Here is a 13,684-nt window from a genome sequence, read left to right as displayed (position 1 = left end):
TTTGCTTTGGTTATGTTTAAGTCAAAGTCTTACATTTTTGCCTGGGCCAGCCTGAACATGGACATTCCTTCTTAAGTTTCTCAAATATGGGTGACAAGCACATACCACCCCACTCAACTTTTTGTTAAAAGGGGATTTTGCTAACTTTTGCCTAGTTTGGCTTTAAAAGAAAATTTTCCAATTTCTGTCTCCTAAAGTAGCTAGGATTACAGGCATGAGCCACTATGCCCAGCCTAGTGTCTAAATTTTTTTAGCAACTACCAAAGGGAAAAATACTATGCTTTACATAGTTCAATATATTCATTCATTGAATCTAAAACCAAAAACTAAAAACCAACAAACACAAACACCAGCTGTTTAAAATTATAGTTATTTATAATACTGAGACCTAGGAGAAAAATCTTGTATGGGTTCTCCTCTATCAGAAGAAGGTCTCTAACATTTCTCTGGTAAAAATATTAATAAACTTAATCCAACTATTTCTGATTACATTCTTTATTATACATAAACATCATAAAACCAAAAGTACAGGTTAATAAAATTCTACAAGAGGGCAAACACTATGGCTCATATTAACAGCTTTTTCAAAGTACTGTTTAGGGAAATAAATGACAATATCTTAATATCACCTCTTAATCCTTAAGATGGCTAGTATAAAAAATTAAATTGGCAAGGATATGGAGAAATATGGAAATTTTGTGCACTGCTGGTGGGAATATAAAATGGTATAGCTGTCAAAACAGTATGGTGGATTAGGTCCTCAAAAAAATGAAGAATTGGCCACGCACTGGTGGCTCATGCCTGTAATCCTAGATACTCAGGAGGCTGAGATCTGAGGATCACGGTTCAAAGGCAGCCCAGGCAAGAAAGTCTGTGAGACTCTTATTTCCAATAAACCACCAGAAAACTGGAATTGACATTGTGGTTCAAATGGTAGAGGGCTTGCCTTTAACTGAAGAGGTGAGGGACAGCACTTCAAGCCCTACAACCGACAAAAAATAAAAACGAGAATTGCCATAGTTTCAGCAGTTCCACTTCTGAGTACATACTCAGGACCTAGAGTAGACATTTGGATAACCATTTTGAGAGCATTATTTACAACAGCCCAACAAACCACAGAAACCCAAATATCTATTGACGGATGTATAAATAAGATATGGGTCATAATAGAGTATTATTCAGCTCTAAAAAGAATGGAAAATTCTGATGTTATAACACAAATGAACCTTCAAGACATTATGCTAAGTGAAATAGGATAGTCTTAAAGAACGAATACAAATGCCTCTACTTTCTTTTTTTTTTCTTTTTTGGTAATGGGGATCGAATCCAGGACACTGCACTTGCTAGGCAAGGGCTTTGCCACTGAGCTACATCCCAGCACCATGACTCTACTTTCAAAACACTTAAGAGTGTTAAAATTATTGAGACAGAAAGTAAAATGGTAACTGCCAGGGGCAGGAGTAAGTGGGAATTCCTTTAATCAATTATTAGATAACACTGAACTTTACACTTAAATATAGTTAAAATATGATGTCACATGAATTTTATTTTTAAATTTTTATTTATTTATTTTTGTCTGTCATGGGGGCTGAACTCTGGGCCTGGGCGCTGTCCCTCAGCTCTTCAGCTCAAGGCTAGTGCCCTACCACTTGAGCCACAGAGCCACTTCCAGCTTTTTTCTGCTTATGTGGTGCTGAGGAATTGAACCCAGGGCCTCATTCATGGGAGGTAAGCACTCTACCACTGAGCCAACTTCCAGCCCAGAATTTTAAAACAATAAAAAAGTAAAAAAAAAACTTATAAAGGAAGACCTGGGGTAATGACATTACCTAATATTTCAGAGAAATGAGAGATTCTTTATCTTTCAGTCTTCATGCATTTTCCCAATTTTGATAACAAAAACTAGATAGCAAATGCTTCAATAGATGGGCAGAATACTGCTAACCTAAAAGGGATTTATGTATTTTAACTATCAGCAGATATATATATATATGGAGTAAGAATCTACTTATGAAAATCAAAAACCTACTAAGGATACACGTGAACATGAAAGGCCAGCCTACTTCATATAAATATGCCTAACGGTATACCCTATACAAAATAATGTTTTTCTCTATTGAATTATTTCAGATTTATACTAATATAAAGAAAAACAGAAAATCTAAAGTCCTAGAGTATAGTACATAGAATACCTACCATAAAAATTTCAATCTGGGGCTGAGGAAGTGGCTTGGTGGTAGAGTGCTCGCCTACCATGCATAAAGCCCTGGGTTTGAGTCCTCAGTAACACATACACAGAAAAAGCTGGAAGTGGTGCCGTGGCTCAAGTGGTATAGCGCTAGCCTTGAGCAAAAGAAGCGCACAGACAGTGTCCAGACCCTGAGTTCAAGCCTCAGGACCAGCAAAAAAAGAAAAAAAAATTCGATCAGGAAAAATGATGTAATGAAGTGTGAAGGATAGCTCAAGTGTAGCATATGCATTAAACCTGTACTAGGCTCTATATTCAATCCTCAGAAACAAACACCACTCCAAATTCCCAAACTATGAAGAGGCTATTCTGAAATGCCTCTTTGATTATTTACTTTAAAGCAGCATTTAAGTATTTGAACAGTAGAAAAGGATTAAGACAAAGAATTTTGTACAAATTAAATCCAAACATCCAAAAAAGCATAACAACAACAAAAAAAACCCACCAGCGATAGTAACTGAAAACACGATTAGGCCTATGCATTACTTCCTATTTTCACTTACAGTCATGAAAATTTTTTTTAAAAGTACTTTACCTGATCCGCATGAATTAGCATCATAAATGCATTCCTTTTGCAACTGGCATCCTTCTCATTCACCAGAAAATCATGTATTAGTTCAGGAGCATCAGGTATAAGATGTTCAAAATTTCTTTAAATAAAACAGATTACATCCATATTTAATCAAAATCTACCTTGCTATTTTAGCATCTTTCAGAACAAGAACAAAATTTTGACTTTATAACACAATTGATTCTTTGCTTCTGGAACTTTAAATCAATTAGAAGTTGGAGATGAAAATAATGTTGTATCTTCATGTATTATCAAATTATCACTTCCATTTCAATACAGAAAAAAAGAATTATTCAACATATATTTATTAATTTTCAAACTATTTTATATGTAATTTAGGAATAAAGTATTAAAGTCATTATGGCCATTAATTCACAAAGTTTCAACCATTTCTTAATAATGATTAGAGAAAAAAAGTCCATTGGTTTTCATAACTGAACACTATAGATATTTAACCATTTATTTACTAACTTAACTTTCATTTTTATTTTCAATACATAAACAGGTTAGCAAAAATTATTACCTGTTCTTGCCAATTATTAATTTTTAACCAGTTTTGTTTTACCTATCTATATGCTCTGCCTACTTTTCCCTCACTCATATGTAAGTAAACATCTGTCAAGTTGTAATCTACTGTCACTTTATATAAAACACTTAATCTATCATCATATTTTCAAAATTTAGTAATTCCTAACTTTTAGCCAGAGCCAATTCACTGTTTTAAATTTCCATTTGCTTATAAATGTCACTATTTTTTTTTTTTGGGTCCGATGGTGGGGCCTGAACTCTGGGCCTGGGCACTGTCCCTCAGCTCTTCAGCTCAAGGCTAGCGCTCTAGCACTTGAGCCACAGCGCCACTTCCAGCTTTTTTCTTTTTGCTTATGTGGTGCTGAGGAATCGAACCCAGGGCCTCGAGCATGCAAGGCAAGCGCTCTACCACTGAGCCACCTTCCCGGCCCCAAATGTCACTATTTTTATGTATGGCCTACAGTTTAAATTCTGAAATTTGTAGATTGTATGGTAATAGGCAAACAAATATATTATTAACCAGAATACTACTTTGCTTAGCAAATAAAGCCTAATGATTTCAATAGTAAGGTAATTACGAATTACTTTTCAATCAAATAGTATAAAGGTGCTTATAAGAATTATATTCTACTTTAAAACAGATCAAAAGTAGTGATTATAAAAACCAAATATCTTACCTCCCTAACTGGTTCAATTGTTCTTGAACTAATCGGGTTGGTTTTTTTGGGTACTAGGGATTAAGCTCTACACATATGTGGCAAGAACTCTACCATTAGACTCTATAAGGCCTCTTATTTTTTTCTTCCATTGCTTGGGTTTGAACTCAAGGCTTTATGCTTGTGAAGCAGGTACTCTATACTTTGAACCACTCCCTCAGCCCAAGCTTTCTCTCAGTCTTTCTCCCACCCTCCCTTTCTTTTTTTTGGTGTCATTACTGGGGCTTCAACTTTCTCTTGGTTTTTTCACACAAGGCTGGCACTCTACCATCTGAACTATAACTCCACTTATGGATTTTTCTGGTTAATTGGGAGATTAAGTCTCATGAGCTTTTTTTTGTGTTTGGACTGGCTTCCAATCTCAATGCTCAGATCTCAGACTCCTGAGAAGCTAGGATTACAAGTGTAAGCAACCTGTACTAGGCTCTAAGACCTTTGGAGGATCTCACTACATAGCCCAGGTCAGCCTTCAACTTGTCACTCCTGCCTCAGGCTCACAAGTTCCTGGGATTCATGTGCCAGTAGGCCAAGCTAAATCTTCAGCTTTCCAAGAACAAGAATTAGTGAAGAACCGCAGCCCTTCTCATTAAAAAAGCCTCTAGGTGCACAAAGAATAACACCACACAGAAACAAAATTCTAAAACAAGATTAAAAAAATCAAGTCTTTGGACTGGTAATACAATTGAGAATGATAGGCGATGCTTTGAACTGTAAACTGAATAATCTTAAATTGCACTCTTGTTGTGCTTCTAGAAGCTAGGGACCAGTGTTGCCAACAAACTTTTCCACATTTGCAAGTTAATGATAGTAAGGAAAAAATACTATGCTGTCAAAAGGTATTTGCAAACATCTTAGATATAATCTGAAATTTGGAACCCTCTGCTCTCACAGACTAAAATGTTTTCACAGAGAAAAGCCAAAGGAATATTTACCTGTAGATAGTATAGATAGCCAAAACAGCGTTTCTCCTAACATAGCTGTGTCGATGTTCCAAACAAGCACGAATAGCTGGCATTAATGGTTCAAGCAACTCTGCTTCCTTCAATTTGCAAAGAAAGCGAAGAGTAGATCCTCGAATAAATTCATTAGGATGCTGAAGATCCTAATGTAAAAATTAAAATATGAAATGTTGAGTGTCAGCTTTTATAAAAGTCCAATTTTAGGAGCTGGGAAGGTGGCTCAGTGGTAAACTGCTTGCCTTGCATGCATGAGGCACTGGTTTCAATTCCTCAGCACCACATAAGCAGAAAAAGCCAGAAATGGCACTGTGGCTCAAGTGGTAGGGCACTAGCCTTGAGCTGAAGAGCTGAGGGCCAGTGCCCAGGTCCAGAGTTCAGCCCCCATGACCAACAAAAAAATTAAAAAATCCAATTTTAAATATAAAACTTAACAATGAAAAATATCAGTTTGAGGAAAAAGACCATTCCATTCCATTGATTAAAACAATTGTTTTTAACCTCTTACCTGCCTTACATACTACATGTGTCATTTGTTATTAACACATATAAAATGCATAAGAAATTCCTAAAAAGAAGCATTAGAACATTTTACAATAAGTCTTTATCCTCTCAATTCCAAACATGTATAGCTTTCCTCACATCAAAGGTCATGTTCAAAATCTACCACAAAGTTCATTCCATCACTTTTTTTTTTTTTTTTTGTGGTTTTGTTTTATTTTTTTTGCTGGTCCTGGGGCTTGAACTCAGGGCCTGGGCACTGTCCTTAGGTCTCTCTGTGCTCAAGGCAAGCATTCCACCACTTGAGCCACAGTGCTACTTCTGGCCTTTTCTGTTTATGTGGTACTGAGGAATTGAACCTAGGGTGTCATGCATGCAAGACAAGCATTCTACCACTAAGCCACATTCCCAGCCCCATTCCATCACTTTTATAGTATATTTTTAAGGGGAGATAATACTATGGCTTAACCCAGAAATCAGTACCTTGCACTTACTAGGTACACACTCAAATATGATACATATTCAATCTAATTTTACAATGATTTTAAATATTCACAAATGTTCAGAAATAATTATGGTTTGGTTTACCTTTCTGTATGCATCACATACAAGAATCATTTCATGTAAAAGTCTCCCATCTGGGGTTGTTTTAGGAACAATTTCCCAAAATACCAGAAGTAGTTTTTTGATGGTGTGATCCTGAAGAGGTAGCACAAAGCGAATGATGGTCATCAAAAGCCCAGGAAGCTTTTCACCATTCAGAATCATGATGATTACTTTCTTCAAAGCTTCTGTCTTGGACTTCACATCTCCTTTTTCTGATTCAAATATTAAAAAACAAAACAAACACAATTATTCAAAAGAAAGTTCCTCATGTAATTTAAAAACCAACCAATTAAATCATACTTTACTCATACTTTACTATTGGCAATTAATATTTTGCCTTTCTTACTTGATTTTTATAAAAGGCAATAAAGGTATAAATCCAATTGCAAGGTTTTGTCACTTGGCTCTACCATAAACAAGTTGCGTGCGTGTGTGCGTGTGTGTGTGTGTGTGCGCGCGCGCTCGGGCAAGTTCTGGGGCTCTATTACTTGAATCACAGCTCCACTTCTGGGTTTTTGGTGGTTAACTGGAGATCAGAGTCTCATAGATTTTCTGAATTATAATCCTCAATCTCAGACTCCTGAGTAGCTAGAATTACAGGCATAAGCCACCAACACCCAGCTGAAATTGTATATCTTTGCACAAGCCATTTATCTCTAAATCTTAAGACACTTTACATACAATATGAGGAAAAGAATTAGAATTAGTGAGAAGTTACCAGAAAACAGAATTAGACTTAATATGAGAAATGATTGTTAACAACTAGAGCTAAGAGGCTATAAAATAGAGTTCCTCTTGTCAAAGAGACAAAGACTATCCATGACCACTTGGTAGGGCCACAGGAAGGACTTAAGCTTCAAAGGAATCAATCTAGGCAAACCGAAAGTTCTTTCTTGCCCTCTAAGGCTCTATAGCTATACTAAATTATTATGGTATTTTATATGCTGCAGAACAGAGAATACCCTCTGGTTATATGTACTAATTAGGCAAAGTTCTAAGTGGCTAAAGTGGTCACTGAGCCAAAATAAATTTTCCAAACCTTTTTTTCTTTTTTTGCTAGTCCTCGGGCTTGAACTCAAAGCCTGGGCACTGTCCCTGAGCTTCTTTTGCTCAAGTCTAGCAGCCTACCACTTGAGCCACAGCACCACTTCCAGATTTTTCTGTTTATGTGGTACTATGGACTCAATATGTGGTACTATGGACTCAAACCCAGGGCTTCATTTATGCTAGACAAGCATTCTACCACTAGGCCACATTCCCAGCCCTGTTCCAAAACTCTTGTTCTAGTTTTGTTTTGTTTTGTTTTTGTACTGGGGATGGAACTCAAGAGCTTTGGCCATGCTAGGGAAGCATTCTACTGTTGAACAACATTCCCATCCCTCTTTCAGATTTTTAAATGCTTTTTCCTTACTGTTTAATAACTTAAGCAATACAAAGTCTAAAAGCCATAAAACTGTATTACTATGACCTTAATGGCTTTTTTTCTTGCACCAGTGTTTTGTGTTTTTTATTTGTTTGTTTTTACTATTTTTCACAAACAAGTATATTCCTACAAGATTAGAGGTCCACTACTATAAAAAGCTTAACAGCAACCTTATAAAAAAATCTATACAATTTGTGTTTTAAGCACCTCACTCTAATTCCCATGTATTTCAACAACTCAAATTGAAAAGGTAAGCCGGGTTCCAATGGCTCACGACTATAATCCTAGCTACTCAGGAGGCTGAGATCTGAGGATCTCAGTTCAAAGCCATCCGAGGCAGGAAAGTCCGTGAGACTCTCACCTTCAATTAACCACCAAAACACAGAAATGGCGCTGAGGCTCAAGTGGTAGAGTGCTTGTCTTGAGCTGAAGAGCTGAGGGACAGCTCCCAGGCCCAGAGTTCAAGCCCCACAACCAACCAAAAAAAAAAAAAAAAGATCTTTTAGGTGCTGGGGAGGTAGCTCAGTGTGATAGTACAATTGCCTGACTTGCCAAGAATTAAAAAAAAAAAACCCAGACTACAATAGACATCTAATTTTAAGTAAACTAAGACTGGACAGCAGTCTATAAAGAGACAAGATTAGACAAGTAAAATATTGTCTCTCTTCCAACTGCAAAGTACAAAGATATTTTCAATATTTAAAGCAAAAATTTCATTCCACTGTTTAGAACAGTATGTAGCGGTTTAATTTATATTTATTTCTCATAGTTCAACTGAACAATTATTATTTTATAAAGTATAATACTTTTTTTTTCTTTACAGAATCACATTTTATACCTGCAAGGTGGTACAAGGGCTACAATGCCAGCTCTTGGGAGACTTGAACAGGAGAATCATGATTTGGAGGGCAGCCTGGGTGCAGTGAGATCCATGCCAGGATGAACTACCTAGCAAAATTCTGACTCAAAAATAAAATAGGGCTGGGAATGTGATTTAGTGGTAGAGTGGTTGCTTAGAATACATGAAGCCCTGGGTTTGATTCCTCAGTACAGAAAAAAGCTGGAAGTGGTGTTGTGGATCAAGTGATAGAGTGCTAACCTTGAGCACAAGAAACTCAGGGACAGTGCCCAGGCCCTGAGTTCAAGCTCCAAGACTGGCAATAAGTAAGTAAATAAATAACTCCCCACCCTCACTCCTTGCTTCAGTAGTAGGGGCTAGGCATCAAACCCAGCACTTCTTGAGTGCTAGGTAAGAACTCAACCACTGAATCACATCAGGTTTTTAAATTTTTAAGACAGTTTAAATTTTTTGAGACAATTTTGCTAAATTTTCCAAGCTGGCCTTGAACTTGTGATCTCTTTCTTTAGCCCTCTAAGTAGATGGATTTCAGGTAGCTCAGATGAGAATCAAGATTTCTAATAAGACACATGAAACACAAATACTCTTATATTTACTCTGTCTCATTCCCAAAATATAATTAAGGTTTACCTAGATCATCATAAAGTTGAGAGTACAACAATAAGTTACCAGAGGCTGGGATTGGAATGGGAGAAGGCAGAATGGGAAGACTAAAAAAGAGCAAGAAATTGTGCAAGATGACTTTAGATAATAAATATGTACATAGTATTTTCACTATAAAGAAACCCATGAATGAGTAGGCATGTTTAACCTGATTTAACGTAAACATTATAAAATGTACACATATATGTACACCATTAATATGTTCAACTTAATGTTTTAATATCCTAGTTAAAAATAAGTTCAATTTAAATTAAAAAAGAAAAAGCTTTACCTAAGTCATTTTTTAAGCTAATTTCAGATGGTGGTTCTGAATCCATTGGCACGTTAATTAACGTGTAACACACATTCTCAGCAGCCGTCATGGTTTCTGGTTATAATCAACCCCAAAGCAAGATTCAAGGATGACAGATGCCAGAAAATCTAGAAAAACAAATACTGTGAAATCATTACCTATTGTAAAAAGTCTCACAGTCGTGATCTTTACTGTCTGAAAGTTCCCTTAGCTTGGCATGTCAATTGTAAATTGGAGGGCGGCGGGGGTTCCAATCTGTATTATGTTTCCCCAGAAAAATACATTCGAACGGAAACCACACTTGTCAGCCCCGGGCTGCGTTCTCTCAGCCGCCCCCCTTTCCCGCGGGCCGACCCTGCAATTGAGGACGTAGGAGAGCAGAATGAAGGCCCGCAAAGCAGTGACAACTCCCCACTCCACGCCGCCGGGCCCACTTACACAACGGCGCTTTGCAGCACAACACACACGGTGCACGGCACACCTCAGAGAGGCCGTGCACGGAGACGCGGCCACGGCCTCCCCGGGCTTTCCCGCGGCCTTCGGTGGGCGCTGACGCCGCCTCCTCGGGTGCCCCGGCCCGTACAACGGCACCCCCGCCCGCCCGCCCGCTCGGCCCTTCTCCCACCTCAGCAGGCCTCGACCTCAAGCGCCAGCTCCCGGGGTCTCGGGAGTGAGGGGATGCGGAGCCCGCCGGCAGGCCCGGCCCGGCGTCCGGCGGCGAGTCCGGGCCTCCGCCCTCCGCTCCCCTCAGCAGGACTCGGCGCGAGGCCTACCGCTCCCGCCCCGCTTCCCTCCAGCCAGAGGACGTGTCTGCGCCTCGGCGGGGCCCACCGCGCCTCTGCCCCGGGCTCCAGGCCCGCTACCTGGCTCCCTTGAGGCAGCGGCGGCGGTAACCGCGGGCCCGTCGACCTCCGCTCCGAGCTGCCCCGGCCGCGAAGGCTTCCAGGAGTTCTCGGCTGACGTGGAGGTGGGTGGGGCAACGACCCAGGCCGCGGCCACCTGGCGTCTACGGCGACTCAGAGAGGACAAGCCTGTTCCATCCTGCGGCTGCGCACTACAAGTAGCTCCGCGTGCCCCGGCCCCTCCCTCTCTAGAGTTGGATGGTAACTCACAGCACTGTGGAAGATCGTATGGTTTTCCCTGTTAGGAGTGCTAATTTAAGCACCGTGGTCATTTAAGAATTAACTGTAAATTGTTCTTCTTGGAAGTAAAATGGCCAAAGGGAAGTAAGGGCTCGAAGAAGGACGAACAGTTTTACAGTGCTCTTGTGGTCCAACCCTGGACTTCTGGGAGCTGGAGGTTCAGGGAGCCCTCTTCCTGTTCTCCCACCAATAAACGGGGAAAGTAATTACTATTGGGCAATTAATTTCCCGTTTTTTAAAAAAATAAGATCACTCGATTATCTGAAACCCTATATCAGTTCTTAACATATTCAGTGATTTAAGCCAGCTCCTTTTCAACTGAGCTGGAGTTGCTTGAAGCTCAAAAGTTGCTCTGGTATAATTTCTGCAACATAGTAATGATCTATGATTTGAGCATCCAGTAGTTTGCATCTCTTTTATGCATCAAGGAAAATAGTCATCCTTAAGTGGCTTTACCTATCTCCAAAGCCCTTACAGATAGAATCAACTTTACAAAGCAACTTAAATTTTGCTCGTGTTTCCTATCTCACTTTTTGTTGCCCACTTTTTGTTGAAAAAATGAAATCTTAAGCTGTAGACGAAAAACATCTGATATAACCCATCTTTATTGGAAAGGTTCAGCTCACTTTGAGAGTCTGAACACAAATAGCTCATCTATCTACAATTACCTTGAGATTTCTCTTATTTGGAGCTCTCAAGCAAAACAATTACTTGAGCACCCAAAAAGAGCCATGTGTTAACAATAATCAAGGATGACTCCTCTAATCCCATACATGATTTTTTTTTTTTTTTGGCATACCAGTTTTGAACTCTGGGCTCCCATTGGCTTGGCTTTTATACCTGCTCAGCAGCCTTTCTACCACTTTAGTCATGACCAGCTCTGCTTTTTGCTGGCTATTTTGAAAATGAAGTCTCATAGACTTCTCTTCCAGGGAAAGTCTCAAACTCAGATCCTCACATATTAGCCTCTTGAATAGAGAGGATTACAGGCATGAACCAGAATCCAGCCAGCACCAACTATTTTTTGCTTGTACCAGTCTGGAGGCTTGAATTCAGGGCCTGGACATTGTCCCTCAGCACTTTTGTTCAAGGCTAGCACTGTACCACTGAGTCACATCTCCTCTTCTGACATTTTGCTGGGTAATTGGAGAGGAGTATCATGGACTTTCCAGCCTGGGATGGCTCTGAACTGAAATCCTCAGATCTCATCCTCCTGAGTAGTTAGGATTACAGGTGTGAGCCATTAACATGAATTAGCATGCATTGCCTTTTTAAAAACTTTTTAAATTGTAGCAATGTGAATACAGAAATCACTTATACTCCCCAACCAGTTTCTACCAATGGCATCAATTTATACAGGAAGCAATTAACCCCTTCCCATTCAAATTTTACCAGCTTTCTATGAATGCATGTTACTTAGTTTTAGTTATAACTTTATCATGTTATCACCAACAGTCAAGATACATAATGGTTCTTTAGGAACCCTCAAACTGTTCCTTTTTCAGTCACAATCACATTTCTCTTTAACCCTGGCAGCTACTTATTTGTTGTCCAATTTTGTCACTTATCTTTCTTTTACTCGGAGTAATTCCTTGGGATTAATCCAAGACAGGTGTTTAGGTTAGTTTCTTTTCTGTGTACTCATTTTTGAAATTAATTTACTAGAGGGATTACAAGAGTCAGCTAATGAGTACATTTCATTTCCTTTGGTACAGTATCTTCTGTTCCCTCACTCTCTCCCAGTCCTTCCCTCCTGTCTCCACCCACGAGATTCACTTTCATCAGTGTCCAGGGAGTTCCACTGCTGCACTTTTTCACCCTTTTTTCCTCATGTATACTCATTTTTAATATGGAATCTTCACAGATGAAGTTACCTGGTTTCTGAATCCATTTAATTTAACAAAAAAGTGACAAACCATCAGCAAGAAAAGAAGCCAAAAATATATAAGACTAGACTTAGCAATAAGAAAGGTTATCAGAGCAGGACTAACACAAGTTCTGTTTTAAACTTTAAGGTATATTACGATCCTCAGTCATTAAGGAAACTATTATAATATGAAATGGCATTTTAGGTCTACACATAAATGTCATTGTTAGTGTGTATGTTATGTATTTTTAAACACAGACTTTCTACTCCGAGGTTGAGATCGGAGGATCTCAGTTCAAAGCCAGCCCAGGCAGACAAATCCAAGTGACTGTTGAGTGTAAATGCCAACTCAGAGTGAGGCTCTGAATTTCACTCCCAATACTGATATACAAACACAAACCCTTTATACAGCTTCACCAATTCTTCCTAACAATTGCACTTCTTTCCTTACTGTACTTCATGTTTTGGTATTTTCCACTTTATATTATTATTATTAATATTGTCAGTTGTAGGGCTGGAACTCAGGGTCTGGGTGCTGTTTCTGAATTCTCTTTGCTCAAGGCTAGAACTCTATCACTTTGAGCCACTGCCCCACTTCTGGTTTTCTGGTGGTTAATTGGGGATGAGTCTCACTGATGCCGAGTATAGATGGCTCACACCTGTAATCCTAGCTACTCAGGAGGCTGAGATCTGAGGATCGTGGTTCAAAGCCAACCCAGGCAGAAAAGTCCATGAAACTCTCATCTCCACTTAAGTTCCAGAAAACTGGAAGTTGAGCTGTGGCTCAAAATGGTAGAGCACTAGTAGAATTTCCTACTGGAGCTAGGTTTGAATTTGATCCTGAATTCCCAGCCTTTTGAGTAGCTGGGATTACAGGTATGAGCCACTGTAACCAGGCTGGTATTTTTTTATCTTTGCATTTAATTATGTAATTTTGAATGCTTTGCAAATTGTAACTTGAGTACAAAGACCTTGCTATGTATCAAGAATTACAAAAATTTTGAAGTCTAAGAAACCAAGGCCTAAAAGGAATTTCCCCAATCATGTAATTATCAAACACTAAAAGAACTAGCACTGGAACCTGAATCTTGTCATGTACAACCTTTTAGTTCTTTTTTTTTTCTTCCTGTTTTTTTTTTTGTTTTGGGTCCGGTCGTGGGGCCCGAACTCTGGGCCTGGGCACTGTCCCTCAGCTCTTCAGCTCAAGGCTAGCGCTCTACCACTTGAGACATAGCGCCACTTCTGGCTTTTTTCTTTTTGCTTATGTGGTGCTGAGGAATCGAACCCAGGGCCTCATGCATGCAAGGCAAGC

At 39.2% G+C, this 13,684-nt stretch overlaps 1 protein-coding gene across 1 annotated transcript in view; it reads right to left on the bottom strand.

Annotated features, from left to right (window-relative positions):
• Copb1 (coatomer protein complex, subunit beta 1) overlaps positions 1 to 10,314 on the bottom strand; it is a 47,239-nt gene extending 36,925 nt beyond the window's left edge. Inside the window, exons 1-5 of the mRNA XM_013034142.1 lie at positions 10,227 to 10,314; positions 9,343 to 9,491; positions 6,109 to 6,338; positions 4,996 to 5,165; positions 2,784 to 2,898 (exon numbers count right to left, since the gene is read on the bottom strand). Of these exons, the coding sequence (XP_012889596.1) occupies positions 2,784 to 2,898; positions 4,996 to 5,165; positions 6,109 to 6,338; positions 9,343 to 9,433 (606 nt within the window). The 5' untranslated portion in view covers positions 9,434 to 9,491; positions 10,227 to 10,314. The remainder of the gene's footprint in view (positions 1 to 2,783; positions 2,899 to 4,995; positions 5,166 to 6,108; positions 6,339 to 9,342; positions 9,492 to 10,226) is intronic.
• Positions 10,315 to 13,684: the final 3,370 nt, after the last annotated feature.

The sequence above is a fragment of the Dipodomys ordii genome, unplaced genomic scaffold (assembly GCF_000151885.1).
Source record: "Dipodomys ordii isolate 6190 unplaced genomic scaffold, Dord_2.0 Scaffold183, whole genome shotgun sequence".
Classification (NCBI taxonomy): Eukaryota; Metazoa; Chordata; class Mammalia; order Rodentia; family Heteromyidae; genus Dipodomys; species Dipodomys ordii.
This window is presented reverse-complemented; position numbering and strand designations above follow the sequence as displayed.